The following is a 14,767-nucleotide window of genomic DNA, read 5'->3' on the forward strand; positions in this document are numbered from 1 at the left end:
AGTGGCCTGTGGAGTGTTGAGCGAAGGCCGTCTCTTCACACGATGATTCTTTTAATAACCTTAGCAGTGGTGATGGTTGTCTGAATCATTTTTCTCTGTTTCGGTTACACAAATAAGACTTTCTGATTTACCTTCTTATGGGGGATTATAAAGCTTTTCGTGATGTTTGATACAGGAACCTAAGGGGATGCAGATTGAAGAAATGCTATGTCCAGTAATACGTTTATCAGCAAAGTGCAAATACCAGAATTCAGATTCGTGTCCATGGCTGTCGATATGAAAAGCCATGTTTCTCTAAGCTTCGTTTATCTCCTCATGCCACCAATTTATTTATTTACTTAAATAAATAAATCCTTACAAGTTTAGGAGTCTACTGTATTTAATATGAGAAACATTTTTTGATAATTCTTTATTCAAAGTAGATTTACCCCTTTTGCTCACATGCATTTACCGTACAAAACATCAATAATGAAGAAAAAGAAAATGTAAATTGTAACTATATGCTAAAATAGGAGGGATCTTTTCCTGCAAAAGATTAGGGGCAAGATTAATATGGGTTAGTGCTGAGAACCTGAATAAATTATGTCTCAAGTAATTGGGAGGATGATATGTAGTCTGAATTCTGACACAGGTCAATGTGTGGTAGGCTACAGGGACTTCTGTGATACTAGCTTCCTAGGGACATCTGTAAATACTGTAAGGTTTGGGGTTTACTTGATAAACAGAGAAAGGTGGATTCTCCATGCACCTGGGTGCTAATAAAGATGAGCCTTGCTCAGCTGGTGTAGCTCAGTGGTTGAGCATTAACCCATGAACCAAAAAGTCACCGGTTGGATTCTCGGTCAGGGTTGTGGGCTCTATCCCCAGTAGGGGGGGTGTTGGAGGCACCTGACCAATGTTCCTTTCTCATCGATGTTTCTATCTCTCTCTCTCCCTCTCCCTTCCTCTCTCTCTAAAAAAATCTATAAAAACATAGTTTAAAAAAAAGATTAACCTTATGATTAGTTTTGAAGGATGTTTTGCCTTTATGAGTCTTTTGTTGGGCATAAGATAGAAGCAGCAGTTTTTATACATTGAGATCAGTAGTTATGTCACTGTTTTTTTCCAGGATTCTGCAGAGTTTGACTTGTTGTTTGAAAATGCTTTTGACCAGTGGGTAGCCAGCACAGCCTCAGAAAAATGCACCTTCTTCCAGATCCTCCACCACACCTGCCAGAGGTACCTCACGGACAGGAAGCCGGAGTTTATTAACTGCCAATCTAAAATCATGGGAGGTGAGTGGGCATTTGTGTGACTTCATTCATCCTGTTGCCTTAGACTCACTTTTATTTTAAAAGTTAGGTGTTCCACAGCATAAAAACAAAAACAAACAAGCAAAAAAGAATCAATGCATGAGAACCATTTTAGGGAATTCATTGTATGCTCAATCTAAACACAGTGGTGTATTTTCATACTTATCCAAAAGCTGTTCTTTTAGAAGAATGAGCCACTGAGCTAAGATTGTTTTACTATAAGAACAAACCTGTTCCTTTACTAGAAATACCTTTCAGTTTGGTTTCTTTACTACCATTTCTATAATTTTATTGCAGAATGCTATTTTCCAGGTTGCTTTTTCCTGTTATTTCTCAAGATATTTTACAAATCCTATATAATAAAAGCCTAATATGCAAATCGACCAAACAGCAGAACAACCAGACCAGCGGAGCAACTGGTTGCTATGACATGCACTGACCACCAGGGGGCAGGCGCTCAACACAGGAGCTGCCCCCAGCCAGCAGACCCCAGGCCAGCCAAAGCGGGTACCAGTGCCCCTCCTCCCCCAATCGCCCCGCCAGTTGCCCCACAGATTGGCCCTGATCGCTGGCCAGGCCTAGGGAATCTACCCATGCACGAATTTCGTGCACCAGGCCTCTAGTATTAATATAAAAATTCTTACAGACGTAGTGCCTTTCAAATAGCGAATAGTCTCACTTTTATTTCTTCAATGGTATACAGAGCTGGGTTAGGATGAATGCTGTAAGCCAGCCTTAAGGAGCGAGTACCAGCATTGGCAACTTAATGAGAAACATTGAAGAGGGTGCTTAGCACATTTCTTTTAGGAGTTATTTCTTTTTAGGGAATTGAAACTGTGCTAAAAATATACAGGCCTTGCCAATCACTCTGTGAGTTAAAGGAGAGTATATATATCATGGGTCTTATTACTCACCTGATCTCTTGGTTTGAAGGAATTTTTTTTTAAATGTGCCAGCTTTATCTTAATCAAGTGTCAAATGAAAGTCACATTAGAGACAGTGCATGTTTTCTTTGGGATATCTTCATGTGAACATGGGCAGAACAACATTGTTCTCTCCCAGCAACCACCGTACTCGTCATTTTGTCATTAGTCTGCTAGCTGTTATATGGAGAAGACACTGTGCAACACATAATTATTCACTGAATTATTCCTGTTTCTCTTAAACAGGAAGTTGCTTATATCATCAGCCTTGAAAGGATTTTTTTAAGCATTCATGTACAGTCATCTTATAGTTTCTTTATTTAGTCCTAGAAAAAAAAAAAAGAGTAATGAGTGGTGCATCTAACTTCAAAGTGGCCACATCCTATGGTACAAAAGTGAAAAATTTAGACATAGATGTTAAAAGGAAAGGGAATGTCAAACACTAACCCCTTACTATTTAGAAAATGTGAAACACAGCTTTCTATCATGTCTGTGCCGTCAATGTTCATCAAATGAATCCTGCTTTCAAAGTCCAGCCTTAACAGACTTGGCAAATGGTCAAAGTCCACCAGGCCTAGGACCACGGCAGGCTGCATGACAATGGAAAGTACCTGCTATGAAACATTTTCCCCACCAGTGTCTGTATGGTCAGTAACTTGTTTGGCTAGCCCTTAAGCACTGAGTCTCCTCTAGAACTACTGTAACATTATGAATTTGAAATTTCTGTTGCTCCAACATTCCACTTCTCCCTGTTCTATCCTGAGCTCAGAGGGGCCAGAGCAGTACCATGGAATGACTACATTTCCTCAGGATGGAAACCTGAGCTGGAAACAGAGGGCCACAGACTCACTCCACTGCCTTTGCAAAGGAAATGAGCCACCTCCCTTGGCTCAGGTTGGGAAGAGTTCGGATGACTCTTCCCCACCTCCTCCCCTAAGGAACGGCAGTAGGCAGTCCCTCTTCTCTGCTGCCTCTGAAGCTCTCATTTCGTCTCTTAGAACAGGTCCTTTCATTCTTTTAGTCACTCTTGGTTCATAATCCAATTATACAACAAATAAGTACTAAGTGCCTACTATGTGCCAGTCACTGTGCTACCACCTGGATATGAAGAATAGTTCTATATTTGATCCCTTAATAGGCCCTAATCCCAAATCCCAGACTGGAAACTCTTCATCTGCCCTCTTGATTAGCCTCAGACCTCCCCACTCAGTCCCACCAGCTGTTTCTATCAGCCATTGGCCCAGTCCTTCAGATGTCTTCCAGTGCCCTACGAACCCTAAATTATGCGGAGTTGAGACAGGAACCCATATACACAATGTTGAGTCATTGCTATGTGTATCAGATAAATCTACAGATTGATTTCCTGTGGTAGATAACAAGTTAATGAGACCAAAATTGGTGCTGCCTTTTGTGACCGTAGATGCATCTCTCATCTTCTTTAGACCTCAATTTTCCCAAGTGTAGCATGTGGGGGTAGACCAGTATATAAAATCCCTTTCAGTATTGTTTTCAGAATCTATAATTCTTAAGGTATAGCTTTATTGTGAAGTTTAATCACTTTGTAAATTAAGTATCAAAAGCTTTAGTGCAGTTAAATGTTGACTGGCCCTGGATTCCTATGGAAGGCAAAAAAGTTTGAATTAAGCACATTGTAATTTGTTGGCAGCACATACGTCCTTCATGAGTATAGTCTGTCTAATAGTTGCTTATCTTTGGTAACAGTTGTACCAACAAACCCTAATTAATTAGCATGCTGATAAGTCTTTTGTGCTCCTAGTTATCACAAATCCAAAGCTTAAAAATTATGTGGTTCCCAGGTCACTAATTTCTGACCCCTTTGACTCTGGGGTACCTACCCCATCTTCAGATCTTCATTTCCTCATTTTTAGATGAGATCTGTTCCTAATTTCATAGTATCTTTTCATCTCTTCTCAAGTATGGGCCACAAGTCCTAGACAATGTTGTTTTCTGCACTGTGAAAGGCGATAGGTTTTGTGATTTTAGAGAACTGATATGGTGTTGGTTTGCTGCCCTACACCAGGTTCTTTTTGTGTTATCATAGCAGCCTTTGGAAATATAATTTATTGTCTTCATTTCACAGCGAAGGAAGTAGGCTCAGAGAGATTGTTAAATAGCTTGCTGAGGGTCACATAGCTAGTAAGTGGCAGAGATATTCAAACACAGGGTCACTCCTCTCTAAAAGCACCTTCCTCGGGGCCACTGAGTGCTACGCTCCAGAGAATATCATTGGCATTGTCTTTGGTACGAAAAGTGCCCCCTGGAGTTATACAAGACTTTTGGAAAACATTTTACATTTGTAAGTATTAAAAAAGGGAAGGAAGAAGAGAATGACAGAGACTATAGGTAGTTTTAACTTTTTTCCTAGTTTTATTACAGATATATAATTAAGATAATTCTCAAGCAATTTTTTTTTGTTTGTCTTAAGAATGAATGAGTCACCAGGGGCCTTTAAAATCATCTCTATTTTAGAGGGGTTTATTTGTTTGTTTTTGTTTATCAGATCTTCATTATGTTAAAGAGATGAAAGTGAGGCTATTTTAGTGAATGGGGAAGATGATGGAACCCAGGCTGAGAATACCTCTCATATACTGTCTCTGGTCCAAGCCTGTCATTGGGAAAACTGAGGCCCAGTGAGTTTGAGTGACTTTACCAAGATTAGTGGACTGAGAGCAAGTCTGCCTGACTCCCACTGAATTAGACTTTTTTAAATACTAGTTCAAATAGGATTATCATGTATCTAAAATTCCACACAGTTCTTCTCTTGTATGTATTGATTGTGTATATGCCACATGACAGGTTTTTCTTTTTCCCTTGAGGAGAGTCAGTTACACAGGAATGGATTGTATGGAATGTTTGAAGTTCTATCTTCAAACATATTTCCTTATCTCCAGATGACAGACTGGGAAGCTTTGATCTTCTGATGCTGGTTACAGGATCTAGGAGACACTTGTGAAGTCCAGGAGGCTGAGTGAAGGCCCTCAGACACTGGAAGAGGGCAGGGTGCTCTAAGCGAGTATGAGGGGGAAGCAGTGGTTTCTTCTCATGCCTCTGTCAGCGTCTCCTCTTGTCTGGATGGTTGGAGGACTAGTAAGCTAGTACAGAGTCCTCAAGCTGTGGTCATTCCTAACCTTCATTCTACCTCTTTTTTAGTTCATTAAAGGTCGGTCACCTTCAACAAATGCGAATCTATTCATTTAGTTGCTGGGTCCCTAAGTTACCAAGCAACCTACAGAGATTTAAGATAGAGGCATGGAGCCAGTCTGACTGCTGAAATGTGACATGGCATCATGAATGGCAGGGGCCCCAAAAGTGAAGTCTTAGATTCATGTAGGTCCTACTTACTTCTTCTGAGATGGTGGCTTTGTTCTCTCTGCTTATTGTAAACAGATGATTTCATAGTGTTATTTGGGTGATAACACATTTGCACTTCAAAGATGCCTCAGAGTTAATCACATGTGTAGAACTTTAGACTCTAGAAGAGAGACTTGCATTGAACTAATTCATTTCAAAGTGCATGCTTTGCCTCAAAGAGTGCCACCAGTTTAGATAATGGGCATATCGCCTTAAGTCAAGGTCCCAAGGGGGACTTTGTTGTTTTGTTTCTTCATTTTTCTTAGTAAAATGTGAGAAAATCTTACATGGTTCCCCATTGCTGTTATTTACACTGTACTTTTGTAGTGATTACTTTTGGTCTCTTATATTTATTTATTTATTTATTTATTTATTTATTTATTTATTTATTTTTATTTATTTATTTATTTTACCTATTACTGTGAACTATGGAAATCCTTAGTGGTATTTGTAACTTCTGTGTTAGAACCACAAAGTAGATTCTTTGCAAACCTGTTTTTTTCAATAAGTGATGTAAATCATTTGCAAGAAAGAAATGATTTATTCTTCAGGGCGAGGTTCTGTAAGTGGCAGGGGCTATTAAATACTAAAGCACGTCCTAGTCTTTTCCTTGAATTCTAAGCCCAAACATCCTTGGCTAATTCATTCAATCACCTCATACTCTTTCACCTGCTTTAATATGAGTCATCCTTCAGTGAGCCCGACCTATATCGTTTGAGACTCAGTTGTGCACCTTTCCTCCTGATTCCATAAGCATTTACTCAGCTTTTAATATCCAGCAACAAAGTAGCCACCTTGGTCAACTTTACTTACCTTTCTAGGAAAATCAGTAAGCATAAATAGAACAATACAATAATGCCAAGATGATCATGAGCTGCATTTTAAAGGATGGCTAGCAGTGGCCAGATAGACAAGGGCAGGATGAAATGAGCTCTCTCTTATTCAACAGTTAATCCATGCAATTTTGTTTAATGTTTGCTATCTTCAGAATTTGAAATGTGGCAGGTTATTTTTCCATAAAGCAGGCAGTTTTGAAGTGTCATATAGTTTTGTCATCATCAAAGGGTATTTCTTAAGCATTGCCCACTTGTGCACAGCCCTTCAGATGGTGGGATAAGACCCAGACTTCTGAGGCCTATTAGAATTCCAGGGACACATGTCTCGGATGTTTCTTTCAGAGCAGTCTGGCCCTCTGATTGATGTGCTAAAGGAAAACCAAATGGTTTTAATCTGGATTCCCTTGAGATAGAATAGAATCTCAGGATTCAAATTGTGACTTTGTATTGTACTTTTCTTCCAAACATTGTAAGGTCATCCTTGGGTGAGATGTGTAAATATTTCACCTGTGAGTGCCCCCCATGGGCATGTGTAAGGTGAAATAACAAATAAATTATAAAAAGAGCACGTGTGTTCATAACAGAGTTCTTATAAAAGAAAAGGTGATCAATATGGTCATTCTTACTCCCCAAATATTAATATAGTACAGTCATATGCTGCATAACAACATTTCGGTTAACAACAGACTGCATGTACAATGGTGGTTCCTTTAGATTATAATGGAGCCAAAAACTTCATATTGCTTAGTTATGTCATAGCCATCCTAATGTTGTGACACAACAATACATTATTCACAACTTTGTGGGTGCTGGTGTAAAGAAACCTACAGTGCTGACAGTCGAATAAAAGAATAGCACATAATACTATGTACACTACATAATATTTGATAATGATAATAAACAAATGTTATTGGTTTATGTATTTACTATACTAAACTTTTTAGTAGAGTGTACTCTTTCCACTTATAAAAAAGTTTGCTGTAAGACAGTATGCTGTATTAAGCCAGCAGCAGCCTCATGCATCTCATGTTTACCATGCCTCCTGATTGTATCATTTTCTCCTGTGCTTGATTTACTCTTGTTTTGTAAATTTAGTGTAGCCTAAGTGTACAGTGTTTATAAAGTCTACAGTACTGTACAGTAATGTCCTAGGCTTTCACATGCACTCACCACTCACTCACTGATTCACCGAGAACAATTTCTAGTCCTGCAAGCTCCATTCATGGTCAGTGCCCTAGATAGGGGTGCCTTGTTTTTTACCTTCTACGCAATATTTTTACTGTACCTTTTCTATGTTTAGGTATGTTTATATGCACATGTACTTACCATTGTGTTACAATTGCCTATACTATTCAGTACAGTAACCTTCTGTACAGGTTTGTGGCCTAGGAGCAATAGGCTATCCCAGTGGTCGGCAAACTGCAGCTCACGAGCCACACGCGGCTCTTTGGCCCCTTGAGTGTGGCTCTTCCACAAAATACCACGTGCGGGCGCGGATGTACAGTGCGATGGAAACTTCGTGGCCCATGCACAGAAGTCAGTTTTCAGCTCTCAAAAGAAATTTCCATCGTTGTACTGTTGATATTTGGCTCTGTTGACTAATGAGTTTGCCGACCACTGGGCTATCCCATATAGCCTAGGTGTGTAGAGGGCAGTACCATCTAGACTTGTGTGAGTGCACTTTATGATGTTCAAACAATGATGAAATCACCTAACATTGCATTTCTCAGAACACATCTCCATTGTTAAATGGTGTATGACTGTACTGTAAGGGAATCTGTAACATTTGCTATCATTTTTCTATCTTTTCCTTTGTTTTAATGTTTTCTGTCAGTGAATAATGGCTTTGTGGAATGTGAACCTCACCCTCCTACACATGCTGCACTCAGGGCACATTACAATGAGTTGCTTACTTCTTAAGAATAAAATCATGTCTAATTTTGCCTCTACTTGTGGATGTGTACACACACATATTAGAGATTATAATTCACACAAGAGTTCAATTCTATTAAAAATACCATAGTGCTGCTTCTTGATGTCAATGCAGAAGAGGAGGCCAGGCTGCCTGGCCAATTCACTGAAGTGAGAGAGCCATGCAGTGTTCCCTATAGTAATTTTTCATATCAAATGGTGCCCATGTCATAGTTTCTCCAGTGACGATTTTGTTATCCTTGAAGAAATAACAAAATAATGGACTTCAGTTTCACCACAGTACAAACCAGGAAAATGATTCAGGAGGATCTTGCCTGAGATTCCACAGCTAATAAGGGATAGAGCTAGTATTCAGTCAGGCCTGTCCTCATTCCCATCCCTGACTTCCAGGTTCCCTCAATAAGCACAGGTCTTTTCCTTATGTTGATTCAACTAAGCAGAAGAGAGGAGAATACAAATTTAACAATATGTAGGGGTAGGCAAATATAGGTTAACTAGAAGCCCGGTGCACGAAATTTGTGCACTCACCAGCCATGAGCCCGACTTCTGACTGAGTGGTACTCCCCCGTGGGAGCTCACTGACCACCAGGGGGCAGCTTCTGTGTTGAGCATCTGCCCCCTGGTGGTCGGTGTGAATCATAGCAACCGGTCGTTCTGCTATTTGGCCGATTTGCTTATTAGCCTTTATTATATAGGATGATAATAAAAATAAATACAATAAATAATAATAATACAAGAATAAACTCTGAGTTTCACATACAACTGTAAACCTACTTTTTCCCACCCCTGTATTTTTGAGGATCAAATTAAAAATTCTGTTTGAAAGTTCTCTGTAAATAACTGTTAATTATATTAATCATGAATATATACAGACTTATTCATTCTTCTATTACTTCCTCCACTTCATTGTAGCCAACACCATCTTTTCCTAGACAGCATGATATTTCATTAAAGACTTGTCTTATAGAAACCTTTTGGAAAGAGTAAGAAATGAAGAAAAGAAACCAAAAAAATACATCAATAAACTTTAACAGTACAAATACTTAAATTATATAATTGGAAATTCCATTTTAGGGGATTTTTTATTTTAGGTATTGGGGTCCCAGTAACACTGCATCAAACAAGTTTGATGTTTACCGTGCTACATGATCTACTGACATAACCATCTGACACCAGTGAGCACTATTAGGAGCAGGACATTCTAGCAGAAGCTATGAGATGTTTCTGAATCTGAGTCTATATTTAAATTTAGGACATTACCAGTCAATGTGTTGAGTAATTTATATGCATCCCCATATTTTTTGAGTCAGTCATTGAACCTGTTCCTGTTCCCATGAGGTAAATCAAAAGCAGATGCTTTTATTTTAAGTGAGAAAATTGAAGTAACCAAGGGCGACTTCCTTAGGTTCCATCCAATTCAATGCATGAATGATATAAATGACTAGTAACTAAAAAAAATTGGGTCACAGATGTGATTTTTCTCTTTTTCATTGCTCATCAGCTATAAACTACACTGAAATGCATGCTGTGAAACAGCTGGTATGTTATGGTTAGGCATCCTGAGCCAGGAGTAACTTTGTACATTAAATGCTTTTGAATCATCTCCATCAAAATCTTGAACCAAACCAAGGTTTCATATGGGTCCTTCTAAGGCAGGGGTGGGGAACCATTTGGATATTTGTAACATTATTCACGGTCCATACAAAATTATCAACTTAAAAATTAGCCTGCTGTATTTGGTCAAACATTTAATTAACTCACCCCTCATCCCTTGGCAGGGCCAGACCAAATGATTTTGTTGGCCGTATATGGCCCACAGGCCAGATATTCCCCACCCCTGTTCTAACATATCATTTATTGGCTTACCAGGGATCATGAACATATTGTATCTACCCCATGGTTAAATAATCTGCAATAGATGAGAGCCATTTTTACTTTCAAAATCAACTAGCAGATGTAACTGCACAACTTGATGGAGTAAAAAGAGCATGGACTGAATCCACTCGCCCCTGCCTTTGATGGCATCGTTCATTAGCTCTGTAACATTCTCTGAGCTGCTAAACTTATATTCAGCCTCTATGAATTTCTGTATTGTGGATAGTAATGTATACCTTAAAGGGATGGTTGGGGATTAAAATGAATTTTAAAATATTTAATCAGACAGTATTTTTGTAAAGTGCCAGTAAACTTTTATAAAATTCCATTTTATAAAACTTGAAAATTGCAATATATGCATTCATATTATATGATGCCTTCCAGGATGTTTATCAAAAGCCCTTTCTTATGAAAGAAGCAGCAAAATATCCTTGAGCTTTCCTAATCCATGTTGGCCATAACAATTGCAAAAAAAAAAAAAAGTAATTTCTTTGTTCCAAGTGGGAATGAATGAGCTGGGCTACATTATAATACTAGACACTTCCAATGTCTGGAATGCTGAGTTGTTTGCCATGGTTTATAGAATGCTGAATGTGTTGTATTTCATGTTTGACATTTATTGAGTGCATATGTTACTGCTGACTTACCAAAACAACGATGTTTAAATTATATCCAATAACACTGTGCCAGAGATCAGGGCACACAATTAAGATCTTCCCATAGGAAGGAAAAAAAAAACAAACCTAAAACATGTTTTATGAACTTTATAATAGAAATATTCTTTTTTTTTCACCAAAACATCTTCAGCCAAGAATATTTTTTTGAGTCCAGTTTTCTTTCCATTGCCAAAATGGAGATACAGGGATCAAAGGTAAAATTGTTTGATACTGTTAGACATGAAGTGGTATTTCTGAAACAGACATAAGAGGCATGTTGCATGATGGCCATACTTTTAGATTTACCAACAAGTACAATTTTTTAAAAAATTTGGGAGACAATAAGTTTGTCAACCAATTTTCTATGTAAGAACATTAAAAATATTTTTATAACCAATGTTAAACATAATTTCAAAAAAGGAAGTTTTACGCTAAAGATAAAAAGGATATAATCTCTGAGAATATCGAGTTATTCCTTACATCGAAAGCATTTACCTTAATTATAAAAACTTACTACATAGTCCTTATTGTTCTTAGTTCACATAGAACAAGAAAAACAATAAAAATTATTAGCTGGCATCTAAAGGCTACTGGTCTGCTGTAGCAGAGAGCTTTAAGAACTAAAAATTACATGGAATGGTATTGAAGAGAAGCTTAAATTCTCAAGAACAGTAACTGATTCTAAAAATGGTCATTTAGCTTTTTGTCACCATCACCCCTACTTCTGGGGAAACCACTCAGAACACATACCTTTTGGACAGCAGATCAGAATGTAATTTTCAGAATCGAAGGCCACAGTCCTCTTCCATACCTGGAATAGAGGTATTTGAGAAACTACACAGAAATATGAGATTTCCAAAATCTTTAGAGAAGGGGTAATTTAAATGGTTTCTTTTTTCCACATTATATCCTAAGCTTCTAAAAATTATTAAAATAAGATTAGCTCTGGCTGGGTCACTCAGTTGGTTAGAGAGTCATCCCCTACTGAAAGGTTGTGAGTTTGATTCATGGCTAGGGCACATACGTAACTATGTTGAAGGTTTGGTCCCGGAAGGGTACTGGAGGCAACTGATCCACATTTCTCTGTCACATCAATGTTTCCCTTTCTTTCTCCCTTCCTCTCTCTTAAAAAAAAAATCAATAAAACATATTCTCAGGTGAGAATTAAAAAATAAAATAAGGTTAAATCACTAGATTTAGCATTATTAGTTATTTGAAATTTGGACACTGATTTATAAGACCAAATGTTCTTCAAACTTCTCTTTGCAGTATGCCTACCCAGGATTGGATTCATTAGGTATCCAGCAAGAAGTAAGGACATTAGGGGGTGACAGATTTAAGAAACAAAAATTGAAGATAGTCAGTAAAACTTATATTTCAGGTAAACAATGAATACTTTTCCCAATTGGATACATATCCCAAATATTTCATGGGACATACTTATACTGAAAATCCATTGTTTATCTGAAATGCAAATTTTACTGTGTCCTGTATTTTATCTGGCAACCTTCAGAGGCATCTACCCTCCCAGTTTCTAGCCACCATAACAAGTGGAAAACAAAGTAAGTTTATTGTGTAGGCACATAAATTTTATGTTAGCCAAGCAATTATTAGGACTTTAAGATAATTTGAGATGGAACTCTCAATGGCATAACATTAGGTTATTATTCATTCAAAGATACAGAGAAAAATAAGAGGCAAACTGCTAAAAAGGGCAGGGACTTTGGGGGATACCAAGTAGAACAAAGGCTTCCATTTACGGAAGAAGAGTAAAAACCTCTAGGGTCCCAAGAACTAGAAGAAGAACAAAGTCTAATAGGAAACTGTTGAAAATCTGGCCCTCTCCGAGTAAAAACCTCTAGGGTCCCAAGAACTAGAAGAAGAACAAAGTCTAATAGGAAACTGTTGAAAATCTGACCCCCTCCCTGACCAGCCTAATGGTTTTTTTATTTTTTCATAATGAAAGTGACTGGTCTATCAAGGATCCCCTTACAAGCCCTGTGGCTTCTCTACAAGCTCTGGCTCACCTTTATCCATTACAGTGCCCATCTGTAGCTCTCTCTCATTGCCAAGTAAACTAGCATAAGAAGTAACCCTGGCTTAGCTATTGGTTGATTGGTTAGTTGGTTGGTTTGGTTTGGATTTTGTTCTAGCTCTATATGAACATATCATCCAAAGGTTTTAGGTTCCATGAACCATTCAATGGTTTACATCTGTGAAGAGGAAAGAACATCTGTTTCAATATTTTCTAATTGTGAGAGCACATTAACCATACACATTTCAATTATAATACATGAGTGGCAGGAAAGTAAAAAAAAATAAGGATATCATTATATTTGGATAAAATACATGTTTTAGGAAAAAAAATAAGGACAAATCTTCATTGGCTTAAGGACTTATTCAGTATGTCCAACTTTTGAGTGGTTAAATTGTGAGGTGGCATGTGTGTGTGTGTGTGTGTGTGTGTGTGTGCACTCATGTGCACACATACACTTTTTAAACTCTGGATACAATTCATGGAAAAGCAAATATTTGTTTTTCTTTCATTTAAATTAACAGTCAATGCCAAAAAGGACTGTTTGTGGGTTTAGATGTCTAAGCAGAACTGATTATTTACACTTTGAGAAAATCTAAATGTAATTGTCGCAATTACTCATAATAGTATGCCCAGTAGAAAAGAACTCAAGTGGAATTAATATCTCCCTCATTTTGTCTGATTGAGAACATTCTGGTCAGGATTAGCCTTATGCCCCTTATAGCAAGGAGAATTAAACAGGACAGAATATGGTGGGCAAAGTCAGGGGCATTCCATGATTCACATATAAATATTGCGCAAGAGTGAATCTCCTTGTGACTGTTTATACTATTATATATCATTTCCTCCATCAGTGTTTCTCTCTATCCTGCGGACCTTATTTTCACAGTTGGTTGATCTTTATTGATATTTTTCCCAGTGCCCATTATAAGAGGTTGAGACTTATGAGAAAAAAATGTTTTTCACAAGGTCAGAGTAGATTCACACATCCTGATGGTTGGTTTCCAGGAATATTAGGGTTTTTTTAGACACGATATAAAGGGGGGAGAAACACTTTTGCAATTGTGGGACAATTCAAATGGTGTTGGGCAAAATTCGGGGTTGGGCAAAATACGGGGTTGGGCAAAAGTAAGTTTAAGTTGTTCGCATGGAAAATAACATAGTACTTAATAAATAATAATAAAAACATAAACTGAAGTAATCACAACTGTGAATCTCATTTGCCCCACCCTCTTTTATTCTTGTGTATTTTCTTTAAGCTTTTGACCTTTAAACTTGAATAAGATAACATATATTATAACCCTTTTTTGGCTTGCATAATTTAAATGTACATCTTAATGTGTATTTTAATTTCCAAGCCAGAGTTGAGTTTACCATCTTGGCCACTTGTGTTAGTTTCCTATTGATGCTGTAGCAAATTACCACAAATTTAATGGCTAAAACAACACAAAGTTGTTATTTTATAGTTATGGAGGTCAGAAGTTTAGAATGGGTCATAGGGCGTGTCCCTTCTGGAGGCTCTAGTGAAGAATTTGTTTCCTTGACTTTTCAACCTTTTAGGGACTTCTTATATTCCATGATTTGTGGGGTTTTTCCTCCATCTTCAAAGTCCGCAGCATAGCTTCTTCAAATCTTTCTCTGGCTCTTATATTCCTTCCATCTTATAAGGACCCTAAGTTTATACTGGAGGCCTGGTGCATGAATTTGTGTACAGGTGGGGTCCCTCAGCATGGCCTGCAGGGATCAGACCTCAGCTCAAGCCCCAGCTTGAGCCCCCAACCTCGAAGCCCCGCAGCCCCGCCTGGCACCCCACCGTGCCCTGGCACCGCCTGCTCACCTGCTCCAC

At 38.1% G+C, this 14,767-nt stretch overlaps 1 protein-coding gene across 5 annotated transcripts in view; it reads left to right on the forward strand.

Moving 5' to 3' along the window:
• STXBP6 (syntaxin binding protein 6) overlaps positions 1-14,767 on the forward strand; it is a 264,054-nt gene that overhangs the window by 206,134 nt on the left and 43,153 nt on the right. For all 5 annotated transcript variants that reach the window (XM_079768776.1, XM_079768774.1, XM_079768772.1 and 2 more), the window contains one exon: positions 1,109-1,274. In XM_079768776.1, the coding sequence (XP_079624902.1) occupies positions 1,109-1,274 (166 nt within the window). The remainder of the gene's footprint in view (positions 1-1,108; positions 1,275-14,767) is intronic.

The sequence above is a fragment of the Cnephaeus nilssonii genome (assembly GCF_951640355.1).
Source record: "Cnephaeus nilssonii genome assembly, chromosome: 4".
Taxonomy (NCBI): domain Eukaryota; kingdom Metazoa; phylum Chordata; class Mammalia; order Chiroptera; family Vespertilionidae; genus Cnephaeus; species Cnephaeus nilssonii.